The 14612-nt window shown below is 40.6% G+C and overlaps 1 protein-coding gene across 2 annotated transcripts in view; it reads left to right on the top strand.

Annotated features, from left to right (window-relative positions):
- LOC144755272 (uncharacterized) overlaps positions 1-14612 on the top strand; it is a 159442-nt gene that overhangs the window by 82816 nt on the left and 62014 nt on the right. For both annotated transcript variants that reach the window (XM_078644039.1, XM_078644040.1), the window contains exon 5: positions 9990-10103. In XM_078644039.1, the coding sequence (XP_078500165.1) occupies positions 9990-10103 (114 nt within the window). The remainder of the gene's footprint in view (positions 1-9989; positions 10104-14612) is intronic.

Raw genomic sequence — 14612 nt, 5'->3', positions numbered from 1 at the left:
AGAAGAATTTTGATGTCGTTCCAAAATTTGGGATCAGGTCTAACAGGGCCGTATATATTTAACAAAAATGTTTTATTGTGAATTACAATCTTAGCCATTACCCAACAACCATCATCATCATTTTGAGTTGCTACAATTTGAATAGATAAAGCTTTATGAAACAATATGGCAACACCCGCTTTTTTGTTGGACACAGGAGAAAAAACAACTTGGCCTACCCATTGTCTTTTCAACTTTAGCGATTCCACATCTGTACAATGAGTTTCTTGAAGGAAAGCAATTTGAGAATTAAGTTTAGATAAGTGTGACAGTACCTTTTGTCGTTTAACTGGATTTCGAAGACCCCGGACGTTCCACATATCAAAGTTACACATAATGGAGGGTTGGGAGGACGGGAGACAAATGGAGTAGATACACTTCAAGGAGGAGACTACAAAAAAGAATATACCAAACAAAAATTTTACATGAGGACAAATCATCGAAAAAAAAAACACAATACTAGAATACATAAACTCTAAAACACTAACAAGAGACATTGATGAATATGTAGAAGAAAAAAGAAACTTTTTAGAGAAGTAACAGTAAACAAATGCGGGAACAACGGAGAGGAACATAAGAAAGAAGGGAAAGAGAGAGGAGGAAAGGGAAAGAAGACAGAAAACAAGAAGGAAGAAGAAGCAAGTGAACAGATCAAGGCAAAACAGCCAGGTCTGCAGAGGAAAGAAAAACTGAAGCAATGGGAGCATAGTGACGCCAAAAGGACACGGACCCCAATATGCAATAAAAAAGGAGGGAAAGAGAAAAAGAAATGGAAGATGAACCTCATGGAGTGAGAAGAAGAACATAGTAATAGATGATCATGTTATAAACATATGAAGCAGAATTAACAAATTAGTCTGAGAGAGGGAAAGAGTTAAATGGTAGTATCCATTCCAGCAGGTGAAACATTTTGCAAATATCGGCTAAGTTTCCGTGGATCATCAAAGGAGCGTGTGCGACCATTGTGGGTAATCTTGCAAAAACAAGGATGGAGGATTCCGTATTGGATATTCAACCGTCTCATTTGAGGACGTAGAGGCAGAAATTCTTTGAGACGAGCATTCGTTGCGTTTGAGAGATCTTGAGATAAGTAGATGTTGTGACCAGACCAAACGAGACGTCGTTTAAGCTTAACAGCCTTCAATACCTACATCAACTCTGTAAATTCAAGAAACAGCATGATGATGCCTCGTGGTTTCATGGCATTAGGATTAAGGCGACCTAAGCGGTGAGCTCTTTGTATGTTGAGAGGATTTGTCGTAGGTTGAAACTCTAATAGTTCTGGAAGGAATTTCTGTAGAAAAGATACCATATCCGAACCTTCAATAGTTTCTGAAAGACCATAAAGGCGTAGGTTTTTTCTACGATTACGATTTTCAAGGTCCTCAGTATGGAGCTTCAGGGTATGAATTTCTTGTTCTAATTGAGGAATTTTTGAAGAGACGTCCTGAATGTCGCTGACACGTTGTTCCAGATCAAGTACTTTACCTTCCATTACTGCCCATCTTTCCTCAATTTGTCTCAGCTTTTCATTGGTCGCGGACATAAAAGGTTGGAGGCCTTGTACTTCGTCCAAAATAGAGTCCAGGACAGGATTTTGAGATGAGAGAATGGGAGAAGGAGGGTCATTTTTCTGTCTCCTATTTTTTGTCCCAGATGAAGACGATTTGGCATTATGCAGATCATGCGCCATGTTGAGAGTGCACAGGGAAGTACGTAAAAAGATAAGGGTGCGCTGTCGTAGTAAAAGCAAGGGTGTCTCAGATAGAAGGCATATTCCTCCAAGATGCACAAAAAAGATCAATGTACCACAAAGAGTAGCACTAAAAATTTGCCAGTAGCATATCAGGTCCTAGAAAGCTGGAAAATGTTTATGAGCACCTTAAGTAAAAAATGTGTCTGGTGAACGATATGGTGTCACATAAAAGTACAATATTCAGTATTATAGCAAATTAAATTGCATTTGGATGAGATATGCTGTGTCAAATACTTGAGATTTTGTGGCGCACCCGAAGGTGATTAGTCGCAGTAATCACCATATGTAAAAATATGAGGAATTATGAAAAAATAGTAAGTCTCTCAGGCATATAAGATTCAGAAATAAATAGAGGCAGTTCAGGATGGACTATATACTATCTCCAGAAAAAGGAGCAACAGTTGAAATGCAGCAACATAGTAAAAGGAGATTCCAGTGTTGAGACCTAAAATGGCGTCCGTTCTCAGTAAAATGAGGAAACAGTGCTAGCTGACCAAAAAAGGAAGAGAGACTGCGCTTTAAGCCACTACCAGGTAATGAGAATGAAGTAGAGGGGCAACGCAGTAATTATATAGGTAAAAAGGCATACCGGCATGAAGTGAGGATTGCTGAGTGAAACGCGGGCTCAGCGGCTCAAAATGGCGGCCGCCCGCGTCCACAACACCGCGAAAACGCCGGCAACAAAAAGGTACAGCTAGCAGGGAGAAACACAGCCAGCGAAGCATTCCTGATGTGCACTACATCGTGCGCGGCAGATTCCTGGTGTTCGCAGCCCTCCAGCTGTCGTATGCGGCTCGAAGATGAATTCAGAGACCCGCGGTATCGCGGAGCTCACTCGGGATCCGCCATTTCCTTTAGACGTGCAAGCCATGCTCCCCCGTGAATGATACTTGAACAAACTACTGGGTGAGGTGGGCTGACTAAAATCCCTTGCATGTACGTATTTACACATTTGTTTTTATTATGGATTTCTTGTGGCCACATCTAGCAAGACAGCTAAACCTCAGACCTTAAAATGACCTTGATTATAGAGCCTATTCAAGAATCCAAGATGTTGTCCCTGAAAACAACCTGCCTAAAAAGCGAAGGTAAGTCTATATGCACCGGTTCCAGAATGCTTGTTTCCGGTCCAGGGAAGACTTGGCTTGGCAATTCAGGCTGAATTGTTCTCATGAGGAACAGGGTCAAGACTGATTAGCATATTGCTGGGCCTGAACTGGGGTGGCGAAGTGAGCTAAAGAATGATGATGGATTCAACCCAGATCTGTGACTCGGGGTGAGTCTCTGAGAAGTTTCAGCACTCCGTCCATCATCTCCTTGTGTTTGGTATGCTACAGTTATCTCTGGAATCTGAAGCCAGCACCTTTGTACATGCCACTTTCCTTTTTTGTTAAAGAGTAATACAGATTTTATTATTTGAATTTGTAAATTAAGATGTTATAGCATTCTTTCTAATACAGTGGATTGTGAGTTTACAAATGCAGCATCCAGTTGTAAGGCACTTGTTCCTAAATCATTAGAATTTGATCGTGTCCAGAGTCTTGTCTTTGTGGTTTTATTTGGGCTCAGTCTGTAATATAACTCATTTGTAGTGCTAGTCCCAACCTCGTTTTCTCTTATTGAGGGTCTAAAATATAGGTTTTCCCACTTAGCATGTGATATGTAGTGTATATGCTTACAGAATACTTCATAACGCAATGGATCATTGGGTGATCACTCCTTTTTTACTGGACCTAAACATAGCATAAGCAGAACTGTCTCCAAATATACTGCGGTAACAAGGAGCCTACGCTCTGTAATACCTACGAGTGATGAACCTTTGTTGTGGCAAGTCGATCTGGATATCGTTCTTAGAATGTGGGCCCTACAATAATGGACAAAGAACAGAGCTAAGCGCCTATTTTATGCGCCTTCAAGGCAGAAAGTGAATCCATTTAACCAGATCTTTCTATGTCAATGTTCTGTTTTCAGATAGTACAGCCAGGAAACAATTGCCTCTTTCTGTTTCCGACCTGTGCTGTTATAAACACTGAGAAATATCGGGTTAGATAAATTCACTGGTAGCTTTGAGTTTTCTAAAATATTTAACAACTACTATGCTTTTTTACCAACTAATAGCATTGCTGATTTTAGCACACTAGGTCCAGTGCTGAGATAGTGGGAATGGAAGTGAATTGATGTGCATCACATTTAAATGGCATTCTAGAAAAAAAACAATTGGTGCTCTTCTTTTCTTATGCAAAAGCCATGGTCACAGTCTGCATTCAAACAATTATCTTGGCCACCTCATGGCAGTGGCATGCATTCGTCATGTCTGAGCCCATGCTAACGGTGTTCTTGCTGGCTGTGCATAGAGTCCTTTAGGTTCTGGAACAAATCATATGGCTAGCAGTTTTTTAACCTAATGACTCCTATAGTTAGTAGAGTTTATCAATGGAAGCAGTTGTGTGGCATTACACACCTTGGTCTACACTGAACTTTGACTCACTTTGAAGTGAAATAGCTACGAGTGCCTATGTGTTTCTTAATACACATTTTATCTCAGTCCTTTGAATGGTTATCTGTCCCACATCTAGACCCTACAGCACATTTGCTCAAAAAGAGTTACAGTCCTGATGGCAATCAACATCTGGGTGTTCGCCCCCCCACGACAATCCTAATTTCCGAACCGACCACTGGCTCATGGGACGAGGGGGCTACAACAGGGCTTTGTACACCAACCCCCGTAGGCTTAACTTGACAGGTCTCACAGCTCGCACTGTGGGAATATGGCATAAAGTTACTAGGAGACTGGGGTGGCGGAACCCCTTAACAAAGGCAACTCCGTTATGGGTACCAGATATCCTGGGCTGCCTCAGTAGATGCCCCGGGTTCGATAAGTGGGACACTATCGGTATCTCTGTAGTTGGGGATCTGTGGGTGAAGGGGAAACTGGTCACATTCTCAGACCTCCAAACTAAATATCACCTTGCACCCTCTGAGATGTTTAGATATCTCCAAATCAGGCATGCAGTCTCCATGGCCTTACCAAAGGAAACGTCTCTCCCTGACTCCTCCCCACTGGAGGACCAGCTTATATTAGATCCGTTGGAACATAAAGCTATCTTCCTGACAATTAAAAAACTGGTAAATAATCGTACTGATCCTATGCATAAATTACGCACAAATTGGGAGTCTGATTTGGGTGATATAGATGACGAAGATTGGAGGCACGCCCTCTCCTCTCCTAAGGAGGTAGCAATCCCCATGTGTCTCCGCCTCATACAACTTAAAGTACTCCACCGGGTTTATTTTGATGTTAAATTGATGTTCCGACTGCAGAGGCGACCAGATCCACTCTGTCTTAGACACTGCGACCAAGTTGGCACTTTCATACACATTTTATGGGAATGTCCACACATACGAAGTTACTGGGATAGGGTAACACGCCAAATGGCTAAGACATGTGATAAGCCCCTGCATCCTTCTCCTAAACTCTGCCTCCCTAACATATGGAAGGCTACCAACCTCTCTCAGATGGAACAGGCGTGGTGGGTGATCGCAAAGTGTAATGTAGCACAGAAGTGGGGACAGGACACCAGCCCGTGAGTAACAGTGGGCGAAAGATATGGACTGTGCTATGATAGCTGAGAAAACGATCTTCAAGGGAAGGGGATGCCCCAAGGAATGGGACCATAAATGGGGAAACTGGAACAAATACAGAGGGGACATCAGCATCTCCCCAATAGTGGAGATGCGACGGGAGATATTGGGCCCCCTATTCCGGCGATATGACACGTGGGTGATTGTGAGACTCTGAAGTAGCACCCCAAAATGACACAAACATCTCTGATTCCCATAGGTTTTGTGGGAAAGGGCTGGGGGACCACATGGGGATAACATACAGATGGGGTATTTTACACGATGTATGTACTGTTTTGCTAACAGTGTCTTGCTTTCTTTTATGAACATACCAATACGACTGCATATTACTGTACCAATGCCTGTTTTCGTTAATAAAAACAGTTAAAAAATTAAAACATTTTTAAAAAGAGTTACAGTTGAACAGATTTCAAGTACTACACCTTTGCGTTTTTGCGCTGCTGTTTTTAGCTTTGTGGAACAATAAAGATGACTTAAAAGAAGACAGTGATTCACAATGCAGACTACGCGTCTTTAACTTATCTTGGACATTAGCGCTAACAAGGGGTGTAAGAAAGTGCCTTTTTGTATGATCACCCCCACTTTTTGCTGCAAATGCTGATGGTTAAGACTTTGATAGTGCACTGGAGTCCGCTGCCCAAACCCCAGTGCCTGTGCTCTCTTCTAAAACCTGTTAAGTTCAACTTGGTAATCGCAAATTGGCAATACATTTACCCCCTTATAAGTCCTTAGTATATGGTACAAGGGGTATCAATGGCATTGATGGTTAAGGGGTGCCTAGGACTGCAGCACGAGTTTGTGCCATCCTGGGTGACCCATACAACCTACCGGCAGCATGCCTGCCATTGCAGACTGCAGAAGCAATGCAAACTGCTCCAACTCGACTGTGCCCTCAACATGTGTGGCACAGGCACTTACACTGCCTTTAATGTATGTAAGGCACCCCTAAGGAAGGCTTCCTCAGCTCAGGAGGCAGGATGCATAATATTTAAGGTCTGGACATGTAAGCCTATATGTCCCTATGGTGGTGTTCCCCATTGGAAACCAGTGTATGTGTTAGAGGCTCATAGGATAACATGGGTTGCCAGCCAGGTACTCTCGAGATTGGAAGCTCCTTGATGGCACCACTAAGTATACATCATGTTTGGTATCAGACAATGTGCCTTCTCACCCCTGACATGATTCCCGTGCCCTGGGTGACCTGACATGCACCCAGAGTGCATCTTGGAGGTTATCCCCTGGTTGCTCCCAGCTTTACTGTGCTTTTCTGTGCCTACTGCCACTAAGACAGGATTCTGACCTCCTGCTAGGCAGTGTGATCACTCCCAGGAGTCCGGGACAAATGCTGGGCAGGAAAGAGGTCACACCTCCCTTCGCCCCAGATGGCACGTCAGAGCGGTGAGCTTCAAAGGCTAGGCCACCTTTGATATGCATCTGAGCTGTATCCCTGAGGAGAAAAGAGCCCTCCCTGTGCCCCAGGCGTGCTTGCACGCAGGCAAGGCACTAAATTAGCTATGCAGGAGGTGTACACCCCAGGTAGTGTGGCCACTCCTTTAGGGTGGGCAGCCTGGTCTGTACACCTAAAATTGAATTCTGCCATCTTTAGGATGCCAGAAATAGTGGGTTCTGGGTAGAAAAGGTGACCTACATCACTGGTTCTAAAGAATCGCTGCCCATTGGGCCCTCCGAAGGATCGCCCAAATCCAGGTGGTCCAGTGCATTGTGGGAGTTGTAGTCTTGCCTGCCTGAAGTCTCAGGCTCTTACGCTAATCACTTGGACCCAAAGCTTTTCGGTATGCTTACCGCTGCCAAGGATTGTTGGTCACCAGTCTGGTAACCGACCCCTACACTCGACGCTGCAGCTACAAAGAACCACGTACAACCATCATCCAAACTCAGCAGCAGTGCAACTGCTCTGTTTTTGCATTTTGTTTCTCGCAGCACTGTGTTAGCGGCAAAATCAGCACCACCCCCAGCTCCCGTTCAGCACGAAGGACAGCCAGAACAAATTCTCACCCGGACTCCACAGGCTAGGTAAACTTGATACGACTGTTGTGGCCTGGTCCTGGGGTCCACATGACATCACACCTATAAGGATTCCGAATAACTCGAGCTGCAAGTCGCCGATTGTCTCTAGTGGATTTTGCCAATGGTCACAATGTTATTTTGTCTGTGTATTTTGCTGCACTTATTTAATATTGCCTAACAAATCTATAACTCTCGTTATATGTATGATATCCTGTTTCATTTTGGTGTCAAAATTGAGATAAAAATACACTCTATTTTTATAAATTGGTGTCCGCTTTCTCTTGAGTTGTGGCAATAGCTTATCGTCCATGTTGGTATTGTGAAATGTTGAACACATGTTCCTCTAGTTAAGGCTGACTGCTGTTTGCCACTCTACCAGGACTGAGATCAGGCTTTATTAGTGTGAATCCAAGGACCATGTTTGGGGTATTGTAATGGTAAGGCCACCCAGACATGCCACATAATATTCCACTTTCCTACAAGGGGTAAGTGGTAGTTGCTCGATATTACCGTTCACTACATTCATGGTGTTGTGCCCTTTTGGAAGTGTCTCTTTGAGAAGTAAGAGCTTCAGAGCATGATCCTTTAGGTGTAGGACAAAAGAAAAAGGTAGCGTTGTTTTCCCATGAGAGCCTGAACTACATAAGCCGAAATCCCCTAAAATTACTTTTAAACAGTACAAGTTTTTAGACTAACTGGCATGGGGAGTTATTGAAGGCATGTGATGAACAATATATTGCATTCAGCACTGGCCTTGCAGAGAGGGACATTATTGGTGCACTTTTTGCATGGGAAACCTCAAAAGGACAAGTACTCACAATGATGGACGGATGACCTTGATGTATTTTGGGGTACATATTGCCTCTGCAACTAGGGCCAGAAGGACACCGCCTGGCTTTAATCTATTCCAACCTTAAATTGTTTTTATCAATTCAAAATGCTCAATGCGATGAATACAAATTAAATAGCAGTTGAAGCACATACTGTTAGAAAAGAATAAGTCATTAGCCTAAAAATACCCATCAGGGCATTTTAGTATTGAAGTTTAACAAACTGAATGCAGGAGCTTTCCATACTATGAGTTCACATACATTTCAAATACAACTGGTAGATTACCCCAGAACACATCTTTCCAATAGCTGTTGAGCTCTCTGTCACAATTATTACGAGTGGCTTTCATACGAGCTCGTGGAAACTACTCGCATACTTTTAATAAAAGAGAAAAAAACATATTACACTATATAATTATTCTTATCATTCCACCAAGTTCCTGTTAATATATTAGTTCATTCACGTTACCTTGTGATACACCACTCTTGGACTAAATCTGTATCTTTTCCCTTTCAAAATACTGTGCATCTCATTTCTTCTGCGTGGATTAGCTATGCAATCAGTGTATGGATACACATTGCACGGCACTGAATAGGTGTAAGGTAACATCACTGCAAAAACATATCTATTTTTTGGAATATGGGATCACTCATAATTGCACTCTTTCCCAAAAGAAAACTCTTACAAGAAATTATATTTACGTAATTGCATTGAAGATCGTTCTCCGACACATCACAGTTCATAAATATAACTTGTTGCTGATCACCTGTGAAAGGTCATACTCACCTTTTTCCCAACAAATAGATCCATGTCAACGCAATGGTTATAGTCCTTTGAAGAACATGAATAACTCTGGCAGAAATAAGGCCGAGTTTTCAATGTAAAATATCGGAAACAGAATCCAGACTTTTTTTCTGTTTTGCACTACAGGATAGGCCTTTGATACTCATTTGTTCCCCAAAATCTAGTTATACTTGTGTTAGGCCCTATTGTGAATACATTTGATGTAATTAGACAAACCATACAAATTGAAGGCCAATGGTCCCAAATTTTGGTGTATTCCTTGCATCTGTATCTATGTAAATTAATGAAGCAAGGTTCTATTGGTGCAGTTAGAGTGTTCTCCAATATTCCTTCCGTAAAATTAATTGATCTTAGTAGTGCAAAGTACGGATGATCAGTACTTGCCTGCAATGACGTTTTACTAGGAAACATTCTTGAAATTTAATTTTTGACGGAGCAAGTATAAACTGAAGTCAAAGCTTAATTGTGAAAATGGCATATAAATGTGTAAGAATTTATATAGGCATTAACTAGACTGATTTGCAATGTGGGTCTTTGAGACATTACAGGCAGTAAAAGCAGAGTCCGACCAATCAGTCATGTTGATATTCAATTTGTTGAACTACAGTGCTTGCATTTTCTTAGGCAACACTTTAGCCTAGTGGCTGCCTTGAAATTATACTCACATGATGTAAAATGCAGAAGATGCTAGAACAGAAGAAAGCTCTGCAAGGCAGTGCACACAAAGCTCAACCTCTGTAGCTCCCCATGTATTGTACATTAAAATGGTTGTGTTTGAATTTTCAAAACAATGATTAAAATGTGTATTTTTGTAAAGTTGTTAAAGGATACTATTTTTTTTTCAATCAAATACACAGTGAACGTTAATTGTTTTTTGTTTTTATAATAGCAGGCGTGCTTCCAGGATCAACCGCAACATCAAGCAACATTAAAAGAGAAGGGGAGTCATTCTCCATGGATTGTCTGTATCCTTTTAGAAGAGAAAGCATCACAAGTGACAAAAGTAAGTAAGAAGATCCTATCTCATTAGTTTAAACAAGCACTCCAGTGTATCTGGAATCAGGCATGGAGATGAAATCTCTTCTGGGATCAGGTATGGAGATGAAATCTCTTCCCTACATCATGGCACTGTCTTCTTTATTATCTTACTCCTATTTTCAGTAAGTAATGTCCAGGGTTAGTAAATGTCCAGGAAACGGGCAACCTCATTAGTCCATGAAAAAAGCACTATTCAGTTTCTTCTTTGAACTTCAGTAAAAATATTCTTGTTCCCCTTCCAGATCGTTTTCTTCTAAATGTACCTCTCTGTTGCAAACGTTTTGTTTGGACCTTATCCTGAATAATATTTTTCCATTTTCTTGTGAAACATTCTTGTTTGGCTCTTATGCTGGGCACTAATTTATCATTTTCTTGGTGAAAATATTATTTTATAAATGATCTATGTAAATGTATATTAAGTTTGCCCTTTGTGACAGATATTTTGAGTTCTTTTCTGTCTTAGATCATGCGTTGGAGCCAGAGACTGCAGATTTCAGAACTGCAGATCAATCCAAGCATTTTACAGTATGAGAGTACTACCAGTAACAGTGAATCCATTTTATATTATTTAGCTTGAGCTAGTTTTGAGTGTTTCCAGGAAATTAAACGTTTTCTTTATGAACTTTCCTGTCCTTGCTTGTTAGTGGCTTAATTCATCCGGTTTTCTTTAGCCCATGCCTATGCAAACCTCTTCCCTTCTCAGTCTTCCTTCTAGACCCCACATATCTATTAATCACCAAGGCAGACAAGACTTAACTCGGTTCACTTTGGCACTGTTGGGCGATTGGGTCAAATGTAGGGTGCTATTACACAAATTGAGGACACTCCGATGTCACTGTACATACTGTAGGTCAACTCACATTTAGCGGCCTATTTACAAAATGCATTTTGTAGTATGTAAAGTTGTACAGCAGTACTACTCACATACTACAAAATGCTGTCTACAATCGTATGGGCATAGACCTCCACCTCTCCTCGCTTTTCTGTGCAGAGATTTCCACCAAAGTGGTTGAGATTGCTGCACACGTAAGTATACAATGAAGTAGTAAACATGGGAAGGACCAGGGGTGTGGTGGAGTGATTGGGAACATCTACTCCTAATCGGGGAGGCTTAGGGAAATGTAATCAAGGGTTAAGGAGGGACAGGCTAATACAAACACACACACAGACACAGACTCCTTAAGGTACTACAACCCTAAATTTGTCAAAACAGTTGGAAATGCACTCCCGCACAACCTTGAAGAAAGTAGAGTGCCACACAAGGCCATGCACAGGAACTGTATAATATATATATGTGTCTATCTCTCTGAGAACCATTACATTCAGGATTTCATCAAAGAGATACAAAGGCACTGCAGTCATTGCTTGCAAATGAAAGTTGTTTATTACTGCTGATACAAGACAAGCAAGGACAAAGTGCTTTGGCTGTTGCAGCCGTATTATTGGTCACCATCTTAGATGAAATGAATATTTACAGTTCATACCACATGGTCACACATGAACATGGAAAAATACTTAACAGATGTTCACAGGTGTATTCAGCAAGAAATTATTATGACTAAATTCTCTGAGAATATTCCACTCATCATTTTGCTATCGGCTAATAGAGCCATATTATACCCAACTGCTATCCAGCATAAACATAAAGTAAATACTCATCGTTAGTACACAGAACCCGTAGGTTTGATTTCATGTCTTAATACAATACACAAACTTAATGGAGAAACTAATAGTTATGCCAGATGTAGGCAATTTTCTTAATCAAGACTGAGAAATACATTTTGTATAAAAGGGTGTATGATGAACAATTCAGTTCGTTATGTGAAAACATAACCATTCCCTGCTCCAGCATGGAGCGCCCCATTATGCCCTGTGAGGGCTTTTTATTTAAATGTTTTCTATCCTGGTGGTGCTCCTAGAAGGGGCAGTGGCACTACCAACCATTTTTCTAATGTTGAGGGCTCGGGGAGGGGGGCATTGTAGGACATCCAGCAGCCTCCCAACAATTCTTTTTTTTTTAAAACAGTAAGTCTCCTGAGTGATTAATTTCATGAGCCCAGGAGAGCTTACCATATTTTTCTAAAGGTGTCCTAGCTGGAGCTCTGTGCTCTTCAGCTGGAGTGCAGGGCCCTCTCGTGGTTATGAATGAATTTTCTGGACTGACATTTTTTAAAATATAGAATCAGAGACAAGTTAGTTCTTTTTTTAATAAACCTTAAACTTTTTTTAAGACGTTCACTTTTGTGTGAATTAATGAAATTTATATTTGATTATAATTATTGGTGATTTTATTTTACAAAGATGATAGGCCTGCTTTGTATATGTTGGCATGCTCACCCCTTGATAAAGCCAACATACCAACGCTGTATCTTTTGGTTTTGAGGCCCTTTGACAAAGTCAGTAAATCAGCCTTACTTAAAATAACTCCATTTATATTGGATTATCACATAGTCACATATATATTCACCGAAAAAACAAAGGTTATAGATATGTTATAGTTGGGTTTAGATTTACACACAAAACCACAGAAATTCAGCAGTTTTGGTTATCTCAAGTAATTATAACTTGTGCCCTAAGATAAATAAACTATAACACACACTCCCGACATGCACAGTTTTCTCATCAATAATTTCACTGCAATGTTGCAGTCATATGATCAATGATGTCATAGAAGATGTCATAAGTGATGTCATATGTGGGTTAATAAGTAGTGCGTGGCAATGTCACGAGTTATAGTTACTTGAGATAACTATAACTGCTGAATTTCTATAGTTTTGTGTGTATGTAAAATCTGAACCTAACTATGACGTCCCTGTAACCTTTGTTTTTTTCAGTGAATTTTTATGTTTTAAAAAAAAAATCTATTTCCTTACTATAATGTCTCTGTAACCTTTGGTGTTTTCAGTGACTTTCTACATTTTTAATGCTATTTCATAACTATAACATCGCTGTAACATTTGGTTTTATATTTAATTTCACTTTTTTTATAATATAAATTGTGCTACGATTTGACCCATAATTTCAATTTACTAATACACATTTTCACAAATTCATAAACTCATTTTATTCACACATTCATTCTTATTATATATTTTAGAATGAAACATTTTAAAATTAAGTTATGGGTACTTATGTAGTCTTTCTTTAAATGCAAATCTTTCTTTTGTTTGTAAATTAACTTTATGGATCCTGAGATCTGTCGCAAATCCTCAGATAAATAGGGAGTCTTCTGGTTATATTGCGGACATTCAATTCTAAAACAAGAACACATTTAATACAAACATATGCTATTGCAATTTCTTTAGTGTATTACTGTCTGTGTGTGAGTTCCTCTTTGGGTGTGTAAGTGGCTATATGGGTGTGTGGGTGTATACGTGTGTGTGTGTGTATGTGTGTGTGTGTGTGTGGCTCTGTGGTTGTTTGAGTAGGGGTGTATGAATGGTTGTGAGAGTCGTTGTAGGAGTGTGTAAGAGGTAGTGTGTGGTTGTGTGGATGTTAGAGTAAGTGTGTGTGTAGCTGTGTGGGTGGGAGTGATTTTGTGGGTCTGTGAGTAGGTGTATGAGTAGCTGTAAAGGTCTGAGTGGTTGTGTGGGTGTGTAAGTGGGTGTGTGAGTGGGTGTGTGGGTCTGTGAGTGGTTTTGTGGGTCTGTGAATAGGCATGTGAGTGGCTGTATGGGTGTGTGAATGAATGCGTGGTTGTATGGGTATGTAAGAGGTTGTGTGAGTGGGTGAGTAAGGGGTTGTGTGGGTCTGTGAGTGCCACCTTGCGGCTGCGACGAAAAGTCTCCGCAAGATTTGGCACACTTTTTATTTATCTGCCCATTTTACCTTGTACCAAGGAAATTATATTTAAAACCAATCCTCAAACAACTGAATTTTGCACAAATCCGCCCAGCTCTTTATTACCTTCAATTACTAAGCCGAGATTGCATTTTATTTGTATGTAGCTTTTTAAAACTTGCAATCAAATTTAGGGCAAGTATGGAGGGGTAATCGCGTTGTGTTGAGAGAATTACTTTTATACCAATCATATATATTTATACATTTTTACTGTATATTCTGCCTGTGATCTTTTCACTTTAAGTGATTCTTAGTAATATATGAATTTTATGTGTTAATTGTAAATTTACTGGAATGTACTTTTATGGATGTTACTATGAACATTCGAATAAAGTTCTTTTGACTTTGGGTCTGTGAGTGGTTTTGTGGGTCTGTGAAGGGGTGTGTGAGTAATTGTGTGAGAATCTGCGGATGTTTTTGGGTAATTTCTTGCCCATCAGGGGCCCCTCACAGACCCCTCCATCAGTCCCAAGGGCAGGATACCGCTACCATTCTATCACTTTTACATTTTATTGTCCCTCCCAAGGATGTGTCCTCGCACAAAATATCAAGTGCAACTATCTTCTCAGGTTGCAGCCAGCCAATCACAGTATTGCTAATCTATGGCAGATCCATGGCTCAAGATATACGTGGA

This window comes from Lissotriton helveticus, chromosome 5_1 (assembly GCF_964261635.1).
Source record: "Lissotriton helveticus chromosome 5_1, aLisHel1.1, whole genome shotgun sequence".
NCBI classification, from domain to species: Eukaryota; Metazoa; Chordata; class Amphibia; order Caudata; family Salamandridae; genus Lissotriton; species Lissotriton helveticus.
The sequence above is the reverse complement of the archived record's forward strand: the minus strand, read 5'-3'. Positions and strand labels throughout refer to the sequence as shown.